The 17782-nt window shown below is 46.6% G+C and overlaps 1 protein-coding gene across 2 annotated transcripts in view; it reads left to right on the forward strand.

Moving 5' to 3' along the window:
• The window catches only part of LOC143278159 (ubiquitin carboxyl-terminal hydrolase 8-like), a 56587-nt gene that overhangs the window by 29606 nt on the left and 9199 nt on the right, over positions 1 to 17782 (forward strand). For both annotated transcript variants that reach the window (XM_076583208.1, XM_076583209.1), the window contains exons 17-24: positions 173 to 332; positions 1005 to 1092; positions 1962 to 2092; positions 3753 to 3858; positions 5320 to 5424; positions 6067 to 6189; positions 14146 to 14259; positions 17406 to 17548. In XM_076583208.1, coding sequence (XP_076439323.1) covers positions 173 to 332; positions 1005 to 1092; positions 1962 to 2092; positions 3753 to 3858; positions 5320 to 5424; positions 6067 to 6189; positions 14146 to 14259; positions 17406 to 17548 — 970 coding nt within the window. The remainder of the gene's footprint in view (positions 1 to 172; positions 333 to 1004; positions 1093 to 1961; positions 2093 to 3752; positions 3859 to 5319; positions 5425 to 6066; positions 6190 to 14145; positions 14260 to 17405; positions 17549 to 17782) is intronic.

Below are 17782 nucleotides of genomic sequence, written 5' to 3' on the forward strand. Positions count from 1 at the left end.
TACATACAGAGGGGATTCAGGGACAAGCAGGTCTGCACATACGTTGACGTTGGAGATCGGAAAAATCTCCACCCTTTACCTACCAGATGCCATTACCGAGACTGGCAGCGCTTTAACCACTCGGCTATTGTGGCAGTCGTGTGAGGAATGTATGTGATGTGTGTTGTTTCAGACACGTATACGACCCGACTGAAGGATGAGCCGACCACCACAACGACCAGAGGGGGCTTGTCGCGATCACACTCCTCCCCCGACATCATGAAACAGCTGGCTGACGAAGCCAAGATGAGCAGCAAGCCTGTCTACGACCGCGGCAGTAAGCCCTCGATCAGGTCTGTCGGCGGTTGTGTGTGGGATGTTGGAGGGTGTGTGGGTGTGGGTTGGTGGGTGGGATGTGTGTGTGTGTGTGTGTGTGTGTGTGTGTGTGTGCATATGTGTGTGTGTGTGTGTGTGTGTTGGTGGGTGGGATATGTGTGTGTGTGTGTGTGTGTTGGTGGGTGGGATATGTGGGTGTGTGTGTGTGTGGGTTGGTGGGTGGGATATGTGAGTGTGTGTGTGCATGTGTGTGTGTGTGTGTGTGTGTGTGTGTGTGGGTTGGTGGGTGGGATATGTGAGTGTGTGTGTGCATGTGTGTGTGTGTGTGCGTGTGTGTGTGTGTGTGCGTGTGTGTGTGTGTGGGTTGGTGGGTGGGATATGTGTGTGTGTGTGTGTGGGTTGGTGGGTGGGATATGTGAGTGTGTGTGTGCATGTGTGTGTGTGTGTGTGTGTGTGTGTATGTGTGTGTGTGTGGGTTGGTGGGTGGGATGTGTGTGTGTGTGTGTGTGTGTGTGGGTTGGTGGGTGGGATATGTGAGTGTGTGTGTGCGTGTGTGTGCGTGTGTGTGTGTGTGTGTGCGTGTGTGTGTGTGTGTGTACATGTGTGTGTGTGTGCTTGTGTGTGTGTGTCTGTCTGTTAGGGGGTTGAGGCAGGGCTACTGAAACTGAAACTGTGTGTGTGTGGTGCAGCTCCCCGGCGCCGGAAGCGACCAGCGCAAAACAACCCATGAGGCAGTTGGCGCGTCGCCGAGATCTGAACCCTGTTTATGGCAACGTGGTGAGTGTCACTGACGTCTGTGGAACATGCGTGACGCATAGTGTGTGTGGCATCAGGCCAACGGAAAATATTGCATGGCCGAGTGGCATTGTCTGTGCTGTGCTGAACCCCAGGGAGATAACTCCAAAGTGATCAAGACATAAATGGCAACGTGGTGAGTGCCACTTACGGCTGTGGAACATGCGTGACGCATAGATAGTGTGTGTGGCATCTGTGGCATCAGGCTAACTCACTTAACCTGCCTTTCCCCACGGGCGACCCATTTGTATGGGTAAGAAATAAAATCGCCCAAAAAAGCGTATGTTAGAAATTTATTCATGAGACTCAGGACTGGTTTACTTTCTACGCCCAGGTGCAGAAATTCACTTTTTGACATGTACAAATAATTACAATAAATTGTAACGGAAAATATTGCATGGCCGAGTGGCGCTGTCTGTGCTGTGCTGAACCCCAGGGAGATAACTCCAAAGTGATAAAGACATTAATGAATAAAAACATGAGCATGATGTTAAGTTTGTGAAAGGGATAAAAAAGGTGCTTGTTTCTCTTTTTTTATGTATCCCTTCTTCTTGTCATTATTATTATATCAGCATTTCTCCCTTCTTTTGTGTGTGTGTTGTTTTTTTCTTTACAAACTGTTATATAAAAGGTATGTATGTATCTTTTTTAGTTATTAAAAACAAAAGTTCGTGAAAAGGTAGATAACAGAACATACAGAGAATAAACACTGATTATTGACGCTAACCAGTCTTGCTAACAATAAAGAACGTGGAAAGAATGAACTATGATAAATGTTGATGCTGACCAGTTTGGTTGACCGTCTCCAAAGTTCACCCTGTGACCTTGTGACCTGATGACCTTGTCACCAGGGCCCAGCCATGACAGGGCTGCGGAACCTTGGCAACACCTGCTACATGAACTCCACCGTGCAGTGTTTGAACAACACAACACCTCTGGTCTCCTACCTGCTTAACGACAGTTACCTGAACGACATAAACAGGTGAGCGAGAGGTCCATTCTGTTATTACCTTCATGGTGAGATCAGGTGTGTGATCCTCAGCAACAAGCAGAAATACATCCAAGAGAACAGCGGTTAGCATCACTTGAGCGATGACTGAGTAGGCATGGTTTTGAACCTTGTTTTAGTGGTGTATTCTTTTTGGATTCGTCTTTTCTTTTTTTTTTTTTTTTTTGCTGCCCGGTAATCTGCACTGTTTCAGTGGCATTACTCCCATGCCGCTCCATTCCAAATTCCCCATACATGGCTACCTCTGTGTTCATCTATCGCAGTCCGAGCATCACCAGTTTGCAGGGAATCTTCGATGTTTTGTTGCCAGGAGGCCACACACCAGAGGAGACCCTGCACTGCTGCTGAGTCACTTTGGTGGTGCTCATTAGTGCCTGTTCTGATTCAGCGTTCTTAGGACACCACCTGCAAAGCCCCCAACTGAGATGTGAAGGGGGTTCAGGCGCTGGCAGGTCTGCACATCTGTTGACCTGGGGGATCGGAAAAAAAAAAAAGAAAAGAATCTCTACCCTTTACCGACCAGGCGATGTGAATTGGATTCGAGCACGGGACCATCTGATTGAAAAGTCCAACGCTTTAACCACTCGGCTGTTGGTGCCCGTCAAGGTTGAAGGTGGCAGAATGGTTAATATGCTCGTCTGCCAATACAGTGTCTGTGCCTCCGTGTCTGGGTTCAAATCCCACTCTTGCCCTTTCTCCCAAGTCTGACTGGAAAATCAAACTGAGCGTCTGGTCCTTTGGATGAGACGATAAACTGAGGTCCCATGTGCAGCACACACTTGGCGCACTGAAAAAGAACCCATGGCAACGAGGGTGTTGGTCTCTGGCAAAATTCTGTAGAAGAAATCCACTCTCAGTGACAGGTACACGAATACATATTACGTGCATGCACTCTAGGTCTGACAAAGCGCGCTGAGTTATGCTGCTGGTCAGGCATCTGTCTAGCAGATGTGGTGTAGCGTATATGGATTTGTCTGAACGCAGTGACGCCTCCTTGAGAAACTGAAACAGAAAACTGAAACTATTGTGTACCTGTCAGAAGAGGATGATGAGAGTGGTGAGGACGATGATGATGATGATGATAGTGGCGAGGACGATGATAATGATGATGAGAGTGGTGAGGATGGTGATGATAATGAGAGTGAAGATGATGATGAGTGTGATGATGATGATGAGTGTGGCGATGATGCTGAGGATGATGATGATGATGATGAGAGTGATGATGATGATTATGATGATGATGAGAGTGGTGGCGAGGACGATGATGATGATGATAGTGGCGAGGACGATGATGATGATGATAGTGGCGAGGACGATGATGATGAGATGATGATGAGAGTGGTGAGGACGACAATGATGATGAGAGTGATGATGATAATTATGATGATGATGAGAGTGGTGGCGAGGACAATGATGATGATGATAGTGGCGAGGACGATGATGAGAGTGGCGAGGATGATGATGATGAGATAATGATGATGATGAGAGTGGGGAGGACGATGATGATGATAGTGGTTTTGATGATGATGATGATGATGATGATGATGAGAGTGGTGATGACGATGATGATGACGATGACGATGGTGAGAGTGATGATGATGAGAGTGGTGAGGATGATGACCACTGTTTTCAGGGACAGCTCTCAGGGGATGCACGGAGAGGTGGTGGATGAGTTTGCCGTGGTGGTGAAGGCGTTGTGGTCGGGTCAGAACCGCTGCATCACGCCACGTGATCTCAAGGTAACAGTGCACTTTTTCTTTTCTTTTTTTTTTTTTTTTTTTTTTTGTGTGTGTGTGTGTGTGTGTGTGTGTGTGTGGATTTGGTAGAGAAAAATATATGTTAAATTCCTGATAATTACGTTATCAGCTTCTTCAGATTTCGAAGTAGTTGCCAAGCAGATGCCTGACCAGCAGCGTAACCCAACGCGCTTAGTCAGGCCTTGAGAAAAAAAAAAAAGGTGAATAAATAATAGATAAGCTTAGATAAATAAATAAATAAATAATAATTATGATATAAAAAAAGGTAGTAGTAATGATAATAATTAAAAAAAAAAAAAAAGACAACAATGATGATGAATAAGCAAATAAATGTAAGACATGAAGACACACATTGACACATACACCCACACATGCATAACAGATATGCACCAAACATGCAGTTTCACAGATATGAAAGCACAGTCAAATACATATAAACGTACATGAGCTCCAACACACACACACACACACACACCACACACATTACCCTGCACCTCCTCTACCCCCCTCCTCCACACACATTAAAGATCCTGTAATCCATGGTCAGCGTTTGATGGGTTGTGGAAACAAGAACATACCCAGCATGCTCACCCATGAAAACGGAGTATGGCTGCCTAAGTGGCAAATGAAATGAAATGAAATTATGGTGCTTAGAGCCTCGCCGACCACCAAGGCCATCTCAAGGCTATCGCCGCGTTGATAACTGCTACAAGGGTAAGAAAACAAACAATTAAAACGAGTCACCACTTCAAACTTTCCACTCCAAAGTTTAAAAAAAAAACTTCCATAGTTTAAAACCTTCAAATCTGGCAGGGTTGATGAATAAAATGGTCATACATGTAAAATGGTGCATGTCTGTGTGAGTGTGTGTGTGTTTGCAACTGAAACCTGATTGAATGACACAGGAAACGAATGATTAGCGCCCAAATGTCAGCTGCCAGTTGGCTCTTCCCAGTTAGACAGCCTGTTGTGCAAATGACTGTACAGTGATCAGAGCTTGTTTTCTGACCAAGGATTGGGCTGTGTAAGTACCCATATCATCAGTGGAGTAATGGCCTAGAGGTAACGCGTCCGCCTAGGAAGCGAGAGAATCTCAGCAGTCTGGTTCGAATCATGGCTCAGTCGCCGATATTTTTTCCCCTCCACTAGACCTTGAATGGTGGTCTGGACGCTAGTCATTCGGACGAGACGATAAACCGAGGTCCCGTGTGCAGCATGCACTTAGCACATGTAAAAGAACCCACGGCAACAAGAGGGTTGTTCCTGGCAAAAATTCTGTAGAAAAATCCACTTCGATAGGAAAAACAAACAAAACTGCAGGCAAGAATGGGTGGCGCTGTAGTGTAGCGACGCGCTTTCCCTGGGGGAGAGCAGCCCCGAATTTCAACGCAGAGAAATCTGTTGTGATAAAAAGAGAAAATACAAATACAAATATGTGTGCAGAACACGGTCGGCAAGTACAACCCCATGTTTGCCGGCTACCAGCAGCAGGACTCTCAGGAGTTCCTCACCTTTCTGTTGGACGGTCTGCATGAGGGACTCAATGAGGTGACATCCATTTTTGGGTTTTTTTGGGGGGAAGGGGGCGGGGGTGTGTGTCTTCTTTTAGTTTCCCGTGTGGAGTCTGGTCTGGTGTTGTTTTTTTAGTGTGTGTGTGTGTGTGTGTGTGTGTGTGTGTGTGTGTGTGTGTTGTGTTATTTTTTGTGTCTTGTGTTTGCAATTGCATTATTTTCAGTGTCTGTGTGTGTACTTTGGTTATTTTTCATGTGTGTGTGTGTACATATTGCCCCCCACCAACCCCTGCCTTTCCCCTGCCCCCCTCCCCCACACACACATGCACACTCACTCTCTCTCTCGCTCTCTCACACACACACACACACACACACACACACACTGTCCTGTCCTTGTATGTGACCAAAACTGTTTGATTTCTATTTATTTATTCATTTATTTATCATCATCAATTAATTGATTGGTTGATTTATACAAGTTTATTTGATTAATCATCCTTTTTTTTTTCATTCATTTGTTTCATTTTTATTTTTCCAAAAAAAAAAATTATTTCTCTAAAAAACTTCTCCACACCAAGGATTGTTGTCCGATGACCGTGATGCATGACGTGTGTGTGTGTGTGTGTGTGTGTGTGTGTGTGTGTCTGTGTGTGTGTGTGTGTGCTACCTGACACAACAGGTGAAGCAGAGGCCTCAGATACCTGACCAGGACAACGACAGACTGCCGGACGCCAAGGCGGCTGACCTGGCCTGGGAGCACCACAAGAGACTTCATCGCTCCATCATTGTGGAGCTGTTCCAGGTCGGGGGCTTGTCCGTCACCTTGCGTCCACTGGCTCTGTGTGTGTGTGTCTGTGTGTGTGTGTGTGTGAGTGGGGGTGGAGTGGTTTCAAGGGGGTGGGGGTCGAGGGGGGAGGGGAGTATGTGGGGAGGGGGGTGGGACTTTATCTCTCCATCATTGTGGAGCTGTTCCAGGTCGGGGGTTTGTCCGTCATCTTGTGTCCACTGGCTCTGTGTCTGTGTGTGTGTGAGTGGGGGGAGGGGTTTCGAGGGGGTGGGGGCTGAGGGGTGTGTGTGGGAGTGGCGTGGTATCACTCCATCGTTGTGGAGCTGTTTCAGGTCAGGGGTTTGTCTGTCACCTTGTGTCCACTGGCTCTGTGTGTGTGTGTGTGTTTGTGTGTGTGTGTGTGTGTGTGAGTGGGGGGAGGGGTTTCAAGGGGGTGGGGGGTGAGGGGGGAGGGGAGTATGTGGGAGGGGGGTGGGACTTTATCGCTCCATCATTGTGGAGCTGTTCCAGGTAGGGGACCCGTCTGTCACCTTGTGTCTGGCTCTGTGTGCGTTTTATCTTCAGTTTAACGTCTATTCACTATAGGTGTTTTTAGACGGAAAGGAGTAAAGTAGTGGATAAAGGAAAGGGAACGTATGTGAATATTAGTGTAAAAAAGTGTTCATGTTATGTATCAGAGGAAAAGTATACTATAAGAAATCAAAGTTTAATTACACATACTTAACCGTGACCCAACTAGTGCAGACTCCGGCAGGGGTCTGACATTCCTGTCCTGTGCAAACTACTATCCGCCTATGCGGAGCAGACGAAACTACGGCCGATAACCTCCCGGAAGTAGGTAACCTCCCCTTTGTCCCGCTGGTTATCGCCCTCTTTTTCCGGCAGCCATCATGACTCCTGTACCTGTGCTCTTCATACGGCTAAGTTTTTTCGTATTTTCTGTCTGTCTGTCGATCCTCTGGCGTTCTTGTTTGTGGTCAAATTACGTCTCCAACCAGGTCACATAATTATGTAGCTCGATTGGGGAATCGTGCTAAAATTAAGGCGCGATCGCAATCGATTCGCTGACACTCTGGGCCCTCTACTACTGGCCCTCTAAACAACGCCAACCCGCCGCCTTCTCCACTTCCTCCGCTCCCTCCGGTCGACTCCAGACCTCCGCCACCTCCTCTGGTGACTTCTAGAGGTTTGTGGTCACACACTCAGGTCAGTGTTACCTTTCATGTCATTTTTATCGATCCGCGAACTCACTCGACGCGATCCGCGTTTTCTCGGCCCTGCCAGTCGGCAGTGTACGAGTCGATCTCCTCTATCTCTTTACCATACCCACAGTTGCACCAATGGAATGGCCACAATCCCTTGGGGACAAAAAAAAAAAAAAAAAAAAAAAAAAAAAAGGCAGCTTGTCTTGGATCCGCACGTTAGACTGGGCCCTATGTGCGATGCGTCCGTGGTGGCGGCCGTGACATCGGATCACGCGACCCCCCACGCGGCTTGCCTCGACCGTCTCGGATCCAATAGCGACCGAGGCGTGTAGGGATGCCCTCCCCTGGTGTAGGGAGGAAGGTGGACCACTAGGGGACACGCTTGCCCATACGCGTGCACCCCCCTCCTTGTCCGGATCACCCGATCCAAGGGAGGCAACCCCTGCTTCGGCACCCTTGCCGGTGACTGCCGCAGTTATTTCCCTTGCACCGGCACTGCTCCTCGCCTTCAGTGCGAGCGTGTGCACGGTCCTACCAAGCTATGCGGTGATGACCCCATTTGCCACACCGCCGAGTGCTGCTGTTTCCCATCCACTAATGGTGTCTCAGCAAGCTACTCAACTAAACAATCAGCAACTCATCGCTAAACTTGCTGCAGCAATTATGCACCACTCTGCCTTCTGGTGCGGCGCCTTGCGCCCACAGAGCAGGTACGTGCATGCCCATTGGAACTTTGGCAGTGTTGGATTCTTCTGCCCCATTGCCTAACACTGCTGTTTCCCAGACTGATATTGGCACTTCCACGTTGAAGTACCTCTTATATCATATCATATATCAATATCAAGGCGTGCAAGCCTGACAAGGCCTTTTACCCGCTTGAAGTGGGGAAGAAAAAGAGAGTCCCCACGTATGTCTGTTGCATTTTTCAACATTGAGTGCGCAGTGCCTGAAAAATCAGAAAATATGTAAATGAGTTTTGTTTTTAAGTTTTCACAATGAATATCAAGATAATTCTTAAACGTATTAATACCTCGATCCTGCCTCTCGGCAGTGCTCGGGCCGATCTTGTCTATCACTTTATCCGTCAACACACAACTGACAACCGAACGTCGGTCCTCTCGCAGGAGCTATTCGCGAGATTGGACCGCCGTTCAGCAACAGGGGGATGCACATCCCACGGCAAGCCGACGGACTTGTCACCCCCCTCGTCCACGACGCCCATAACACTGGATTACGGCGCCGTCATGCTACATGCCCCGACCGTCTCGCGTCCGATGGCGACCGATTCGGGTTGGGATGCCCACGGCACAAAGGGACATTATAATTATTCCCCTTGCGCTCGTTTTTCACCTGTGTCGGTTACGGTGGCATCGAACCACGGACTCTCACACACAACATGACACTCCTCCAGCGAGGACACGTCGCACAAGGGGGATATGTGCTCTAAAGACACCTTCCTTTTCGACGATTTTCGGCGCCAAGGGAGGCAACTCCACATTTGTAACCTAGGCGCTTGAAGCTGTGGTTAGTTTCGCCGACACAGCACATCACTCCTGCCCCCCGTGCTGTCCACCAACGATGTTTTCTTTCGGTTTCTCATTGGGTCCTCATGCCCAGTCAGGGACTTTACACATCTTTGCATAGCAACTGCACTTTTCTTGCTGTTTCTCAGGCTCTTGGCCACAGGAAATGCATCACAATATTTCCCCTTCTATCCATTTGATTTATTATCACAAGCAACAATCACGAAATATATATATATATACATATTTAAAAAAAAAAAAAAAAAAAAAAAAAAAAAAAAAATCTATATATATGTATATATATACATATATATATATATATATACACACACATATATACATATATACGAGATACATTGCTACATTCAGACACATTCTGCTTTCACTTATAGATGCGTACTTATCCATCAGTATACACATGTGTACGTGCTTATGGGATAAGTTCAGACGACTTTCATATTAACATGTACAATTATATTTCTATCTCTATTCATTGACATCTATTCATTGAGATTCCCTACATAGCAATATAGGCACACTTGCATTTGCGGCCTTCTGTTCACAATGCCCAGAACTCTCTGCCTCTACGTACTGGCACTTTATTCATATGCGTATGTACATCTCATATGTAGGTGCATGGACAGATTCCTTTCCATTGATGATTATGCACACTTACCCACTTACTTGGGTATATCTGTGCACGCTACATGTATGCTTATACAGCCGCTTATTTCTTGTGTTTCGATCTCTTGTCATTGGCATACTTCTGACATCATCACTTGAGCTGATGGAAGTTTTTATTCCCTCGGCACATATATGTATTCATTGTCATAAATTCATCCCTACCTTGCTTTTGGAGGACGACTGCACTCACAAAAATAAAATAAAATAATAATAGCCTCATTCACGCCTGAATGTATGCTCCTTCACATTTCAGTAGGGGTTGGTCCTTTGGGATCCACACACACCCCCTTCACACCCACAGGGCTAAGAATGCCTCTCTTGGTGCAAGGACGGACAAGGCAACCCAACTCATTTGCCTGCAACAATCACCCATAAGGCCGGAGTTGCACAAGGAAGGATGAGGCAGTCCAACTTAGAGGTGCCACTCTGGACACACATGCCTTTCATTCCTTCCAAGTTTGTAAGGCATCCCTTCTTTCTCCCCTTGCCTAAAACAACCCTTGGTTGCACCACTGTGATTGTGACAAAAGCTCCACACAGGCCCTACATCCTAGCCAGCCTTCCCATGAAGAGGTGTCTATCCTGCCTTACAAGTTTTAGCGGACCCAAAAACTGCCCACTGGGCAGGAGACAATCACCCTCAGCCCATCTCTTCTACTCCTCTCTAGTAGCAGAAGGCCTGGGTCATAATTGTTTTACTCTACATTTGGGAGAAAGGCATATTGACGAGGACGGATGCGTCCCACAAAGCACAACGAACCGTCCATTAGCCACAGGGGTGTACCTTTCTGCCCACTCATACCAGCACGGCAGATGCCGCATTCAAGCACATCAGTTCACCCCATCACCTTGCTTGAACACAAATCCAGCATCAACGTCTCAAACAATTGGCATTTGAAAGCACTTTCTGCACTTAGTCTCCCCTGCCCGATCCTTTCGGCCTCTACACACAACCACTGCTGTGGTTACAGATGGCCATTCCTCCTCAAGCACTGTCTTTCCAATGAGACACTTCCAGAGGTTTCTAGCCTAGGCAGGCTATCCCATCATGGAGCCCCAGCCTTCGGTCAAGGGCCTGTCAGAGGATGACTTTGTTGTCACTTCGGAAGCAAGCACCATGTCTTTCTGACACACGGTTGCACCACAAGACCCCGTCAACTCTTTCCGGCTTCCTTACATTGCAACATAATCTGCATGGTGAACACCTTCGTCCCTGAAGCACACAGCAGCTGTTTCCTGATTTACCCATGCTGATTGGTGTCCTTCTAGGAACAGTATATGATAATCAGTCGTGTACGACAGTCTCCATCAGAACAGCAAAGGAGGCATCTGCTGTCCAGTCTATTCGGGCTGGAATTCGATTATACATTTTATAGTAGAGAGTGTTTTGCCCAAGTTGCATCCCCGGTCCCTCAATCAAGAGGGCCTTAGGACTCATCATTGGGACGGTTCCAAAAGGCTACCTAGGCCTAAGGCTACAGCACTAAGTCCCAGTGCAATTTGACTTCTAGTCTGAGAGACATAGTCATTCATGAAAGACTAAGCTGCAAATGATTTCCCTTTGCAATTAAGAAACCACTGATAATACAGCTCTCACCTTGCAGTTGGCCATACTAAAAACGTATGTCAGATCAGTGCTTTGATGTCAATAGCCAGTACAACACATCTTGAGCCACTTACCTCCCTGCCCCGCCCTGCTCCATCCCAGACTCAGTGCGCACCACTCACAGCCAGAGGCCTGTCATGGATCCGGTCCCCTTTCTCACTAAAGAACCTTCAGCAAAAATTTTCCCCATGGAAGCCCTCTTCCATTTGGGAATTCCACCACAGAATGAGACTCAGTGGCCTGTGGGCACATGAAATGCACTTCCACAGCCTGATCCAACCCAGCCATTGACTGCCGACAACTTTCTGCAGGTTACTCCAACATGCCACACTCAGGCAGAGAAGCCACCAAGCCTTCCGTATGTCCCTTCGTGATGGTACCTACCTGGGAAATTACACAACCCTGTCCCAGAGACACCAGGGACATCAAGTCTTTTGTTGCCAAATGTCTGCCGTTCTATGCATAGGCAACATACCAGTGCTGTCATTTTTTGACAACGTCAAAAAAGGGGGGAGGGGCAGAAGGGGGGGAGTGCCCATCGCCTATCAGCTCGCATGGAGGAGCTCCACAGATCTGGCTGTCATGCCTGAGGCAGGCCCAACACGGTGACCTACCTCTGTCTCATGCCACAGTTTCCTTCAAACACAAAAACCACTTCCACTATCGGCCCACAAATCCGTTGTGGAATCATCAGATCAAACCACATGCGCACCTCCTTGCATTGACGCTCATCCGCGCTCATCCGCTCAGCTGTGGTCCACAGACCTCCCCCACAATACAGCTGTGGACCTCTGTCTTCTTTACCCGCACTAATGTCCTTAGGCGACACAGTACACTCTACTTTCGTCAAATTCTACTTGAGGGACACCTATCGCCTTAGGGATAATGACTCATCGACTTCTACCAGAGAGATGTCGCACGCCTGCGGGTTGATGGCGCAAGAGCCATCGCTTCTGTGGTAGCTGCACAACAGACCATCACAGCACACAGACAGTAGAACAGGTGAGCCCTCCACCTTGTCGTGCTATTCTGCACTAGTTGGGTCACGGTTAAGTATGTGTAATTAAAAGGAAATTTTCTATCTAAAATTACGTTTAAATAACATACTTACCGTGACCCAAATTTAAGACCCTCCCGTCCTCCCCGCTTCCTGTTCTCCCTGCTTGCTGCGCTGGTGATGGCATATTGCCGTCAAAAAAGGGCGATAACCAGCGGGACAAAGGGGAGGTTACCTACTTCCGGGAGGTTATCGGCCGTAGTTTCGTCTGCTCCGCATAGGCGGATAGTAGTTTGCACAGGACAGGAATGTCAGACCCCTGCCGGAGTCTGCACTAGTTGGGTCACGGTAAGTATGTTATTTAAACGTAATTTTAGATAGAAAATTTCCTTTTAAAGAGATTGTGGTGTGTAATGAATGAGGTGTCATGGGAAGGAGAATATGTGTATGCATACCAACAAGTATTAACCTACAACAGTGTAAATATAAATAACAACTGATTATAATACATCAAAGGAGGATACCAACTGGACTGGAGTTTAAAATTTCCGAAAACATTCTAAGCAGTGAATAATCTTTCAAAATCTTTTCAGTGGCTAATGAAATATTGGAAGAAAAGTCATCAACTACATCTTTTGGAATTAACTGTTTTATGCTTGGACAGTAAATGAGTAAATAGCTTAAAATTATTTGCTTACCACATATACATTTTATATTTTTAGAAAAAAATTGTATGAAAGGCATTTAAACGAATTCTATACATTAGACTTGTAATTTGTTTGGAATGTGCTGTTGGTGTCAAATTTAGTTCTGGGATTAGTTGCATTCTTTGTGTTTAAACACTCTGTGTGTGTGTGTGTGTGTGTGTGTGTCTGTGTGTGTGTCTGTGTGTGTGTGCGTGTGTGTCTGTGTGTGTGGCAGAGGTGTGGGAGGGGTATTGAGGGAATGGGGGTGTGGGGGGTGGGGAGTATGTGATGGGAGGGTGTGGGACTTCATCGCTCCATCATTGTGGAGCTGTTCCAGGTAGGGGGTTTGTCCGTCACCTTGTGTCTGGCTGTGAGTGTGTGTGTGTGTGTGTGTGTGTGTGTGTGTGGAGGGGGCGGGGTGGAGGTTGGGGAGGGGTTTTGATGGGGTAGTGGTGGGGGAGTATGTGGGTGGTGGTGAGACTTCATCGCTCCATCACTGTGGAGCTGTTCCAGGTAGGGGGTTTGTCCGTCACCTTGTGTCTGGCTGTGAGTGTGTGTGTGTGTGTGTGTGTGTGTGTGTGTGTGTGGAGGGGCGCGTGGGGGGTGGGAGGGTGGCGGGGGGGGTTGATGGGGTAGTGGTGGGGGAGTATGGAGGTGGTGGTGAGACTTCATCGCTCCATCATTGTGGAGCTGTTCCAGGTAGGGGGCTCATCGGTCACCCTGTGTCCACTGGTTCTGCGAGATCTTCAGTTCACTAGAAGTGTTATTAGACGGAAAGAAGAGAGGTAGTAGATGAAAGAGATGGAAAGTGTAAGACATTTTTAATGTATGCATTAGAGGAAATGAAAATAGGTCAGTTATAAGAAATAGAAAATTTAAAGAGATGGTGGAGTGTAAAAAAAAAAAAAAAGAGGTATTATAGGAGGGGAGGTGGGAGAGGGGTTTTGAGAGGTGGGTGGAGTATGTGGGGGGTGGGGGGTGGGACTTTATCGCTCCATCATTGTGGAGCTGTTCTAGGTCGGGGGTTTGTCCGTCATCTTGTGTCCACTGGCTCTGTGTGTGTGTGTGTGTGTGTGTGTGTGTGTGTGAGTGGCTGAGGTGGGGAGGGGTTTTGAGGGGGCGTGGGGGAGGGGCGTTACACTTTAATCCATAGGGAACTATCGATGTTAGGTCGCCAGGAGGCCACACAGTAGCAGAGACCCTGCACTGCTGCCGAGTCATTTGGGTGGTGGTGTGACTCAGTGTATTCATTATCTTGGGTCTTTTTCAGGGTCAGCTGAAGTCCACGCTGATGTGTCGCACCTGTCACAAAAAGTCGGTCACCTTCCAGGCCTTCATGTACATCTCTCTGCCGATACCTGCCTCCCACAAGTGTTCCCTCAGGGTGAGTGCTGTCTACCCTTACCTGCCTCCGACAGGTGTTCCCTTCGAGTGAGTGTTGTCTGCCCATTCTGCCCACACCTGCCTTCCACAGGTGTTCCCTTAGGGTGAGTGTTGTCTGCCCTCTCTGCCCACACCTGCCTCCCACAGGTGTTCCCTGAAGGTGAGTGTTGTCTGGTCCCTCTGCCTCCCACAGGTGTTCCCTTAGGGTGAGTGTTGTCTGCCCACACCTGCCTCCCACAGGTGTTCCCTTAGGGTGAGTGTTGTCTGCCCTCTCTGCCCACACCTGCCTCCCACAGGTGTTCCCTGAAGGTGAGTGTTGTCTGCCCATACCTGCCTCCCACAGGTGTTCCCTTAGGGTGAGTGTTGTCTGCCCACACCTGCCTCCCACAGGTGTTCCCTTAGGGTGAGTGTTGTCTGGTCCCTCTGCCTCTGACAGGTGTTCCCTGAAGGTGAGTGTTGTCTGCCCACACCTGCCTCCCACAGGTGTTCCCTGAAGGTGAGTGTTGTCTGCCCATACCTGCCTCCCACAGGTGTTCCCTTAGGGTGAGTGTTGTCTGCCCATACCTGCCTCCCACAGGTGTTCCCTGAAGGTGAGTGTTGTCTGCCCACACCTGCCTCCCACAGGTGTTCCCTGAAGGTGAGTGTTGTCTGCCCACACCTGCCTCCCACAGGTGTTCCCTTAGGGTGAGTGTTGTCTGCCCATACCTGCCTCCCACAGGTGTTCCCTTAGGGTGAGTGTTGTCTGCCCACACCTGCCTCCCACAGGTGTTCCCTTAGGGTGAGTGTTGTCTGCCCATACCTGCCTCCCACAGGTGTTCCCTTAGGGTGAGTGTTGTCTGCCCACATCTGCCTCCCACAGGTGTTCCCTGAAGGTGAGTGTTGTCTGCCCATGCCTGCCTCCCACAGGTGTTCACTTTTTCTGTGGCCAGTTTGATTTATGGGAATTACATTATGTTTCTCACAATAGTGAACAAGTCTTAAAAAAAAAAAAAAGATTTCCATTAGTTTGCATGCATGCAATGTTAAGGCAGTTGGTGGAAAACTTTACATATCTTTAAAGGTAAGTGTAAGAAATCAGTCAGATTTCCAGGCAAATGTCTCAACATTTCATTTGAAATTCTGTCCAGACCAACATGCTTTGTTTTTTGGGTTTTTTTTTGCTGCTGATGTCTGAGAGAGATTCCTTTATTTCATATAGTATTATTTAACTATATATATGTATATATGTATATATATATATGTATATATATCGCTAAAGACGTGGAACAAGCTCCCTGATAACCTCCGTCATTCTGATTCCCTCGCATCTTTTAAATCTCGTCTCAAAACTCAACTTTTCCCTCAGCAATAAGTTCAATTGTGGCAGGTCCACTTCCTTTGCGTTAGCTGTGCTTGACTATGTGTGTATACATATGTATGTGTACATAACTACATGCATGTATATGAATGTGTATTGTGTGTGCGTGTGTTTATGTAAGTTTGTGCCTGCCTATGTGTGCGTATGTGTTAGGGTAGCTGTTACTTACACGTGTATGTTAAAATGTATGTATGCAGTGTGTGTGTGTGTGTATGTGTGTGTGTGTGTGTGTAGTCACATTTTGGTGTGTGTATGTAACATAGATATAATGTTTTATGTTAACAAAAACGTTTTTGTAAAACACCTAGAGCAGATTTCTGGATAGTGTGCTATATAAGTATCCATTATTATTATTATTATTATTATTATTATTATATATGATTTATGCTCTCTGAATCCTGGTATGCTTTATTTGTGTCTTGGCTTTCTATGAACTTTGTTTTCTTTTGACAAACCAGTGTTTCTACTATCATTTAGCAAACATATCAGCAAAATCCTCTGCCTTTTCAATGTTTGAAGATAGATCTGAATGGTCCAGTTTAATGGGGCACTGTGGTAAATTTATTCCATTTTTCATTGTTTTTGCATATCTTTGTGATTGAAAACTTCATTTATTCAGAAAGATGACCAGTTCTGCGTTTTTGCTTGTGCATTTACCCTGTTAGCTTTATTTTGATCTTTTTCCATCTCTGAATGATTTGAGGGAGGTTGTTCTTGTAAGTATATTTTGGTTGACGGTACAGAAGTATAAGGACGAAAACCAGTCGCTTCGCCAATAGCTTTTTCCCCAAAGCAGTCATTGTCCTGTCTCTCGAACAAATCCAGTGTGATAAATAGAATTGTGCAACCAACAACCATCTACCTGAATATCTAGTCATCAGCCCCATCCACATGTAATATGCAGCTTCTGTTCAAGTGTGTATGTGTGTGTGTGCATGTGTGTGTGTCTGTGTGCAGTGCGTGCATGCGTGAGTTTGCACAAGTTTTTATATTGATATGCACTTGTATGTATCTTATTTCTACTGTATCTGTGTTTGTGTATGATTTTCGATTTATGTTCGTATCTTGTTATGTACTATCCCTCCCCAATATTCCTTGTGACCCCGGTACACTTGGTAGTAAAGACATATTCTATTCTATTCTATTCTATTTTTACTTCTTTTCTGTCTTTGCTGCTTGACAAGCCTCATTCCACCAGATATTACCAGAGTGCTTATGAGATTTAACTTATTTGTACTTGGGAATAGATTCATTTGCAGTGGTGATGATTGCATTTTTTTAGATATCGAGTATAAATTGTTGACGTCTGAATCATTTATGGTGTTATTTTGAAAATGTTGAAAGCAAACTTGTGAATTTGTCCCGGTTCGCAAGTCTGTAATTGTATTTTGGAATTTTGTCCTCGATTGGATCTGTCTGTCGACTGAGATCTTCTAGGTTCAAGCCTCGTGGTTATGTGTGTATGTGTTGATGTGTGTGTGTATGTGTGTCTGTTGGTGTATGTTTGTGTGTGTGTATTGTGTAAAGTGTATAGTGTATTTCTCTTTTTATCACAACAGATTTCTCTGTGTAAAATTCGGGCTGCTCTCCCCAGGGAGAGCGTGTCGCTACACTACAGCGCCACCCATTTTTTTGTATTTTTTCCTGCGTGCAGTTATATTTTTGTTTTTCCTTTCGAAGTGGATTTTTCTACAGAATTTTGCCAGGAACAACTCTGCATGTTGGTGTGTGTGTGTGTGTGTGTGTGTGTGTGTGTGTGTGCGCGTGCACATGCATGTGTTTATGAGCAGGACTGTTTCCGAGCGTTCCTGCAGCCGGAGATGATGACGGGCAGCTGTAAATGGAAGTGCCCCCAGTGCAAAGTGGAGCGGGACGCAGAGAAAAAGATCGACATATGGAAACTCCCGCACATCTTGTTGATTGGACTGAACAGGTTAGGGCTTTATTTTTTTGGTGTGTTTTTTTGTTTTTTGTTTGTTTGTTTTTTTATTTATTTAATACACAGCTTCAGATGTCGCTGTCACACAGCTGTCTTTGTCATTGCTGTCTTTTTCTGTCTTCTTGAAAAAAAACCAACAAAAATCAGGTTCAGACATGAGCCAAAAATACTTAGCCTGTCTCTTATCTCGCTCACTACGATCAGCTTCGGATCCACTCCACTTACGCA

Source organism: Babylonia areolata, chromosome 35 (genome assembly GCF_041734735.1).
Source record: "Babylonia areolata isolate BAREFJ2019XMU chromosome 35, ASM4173473v1, whole genome shotgun sequence".
Classification (NCBI taxonomy): Eukaryota; Metazoa; Mollusca; class Gastropoda; order Neogastropoda; family Buccinidae; genus Babylonia; species Babylonia areolata.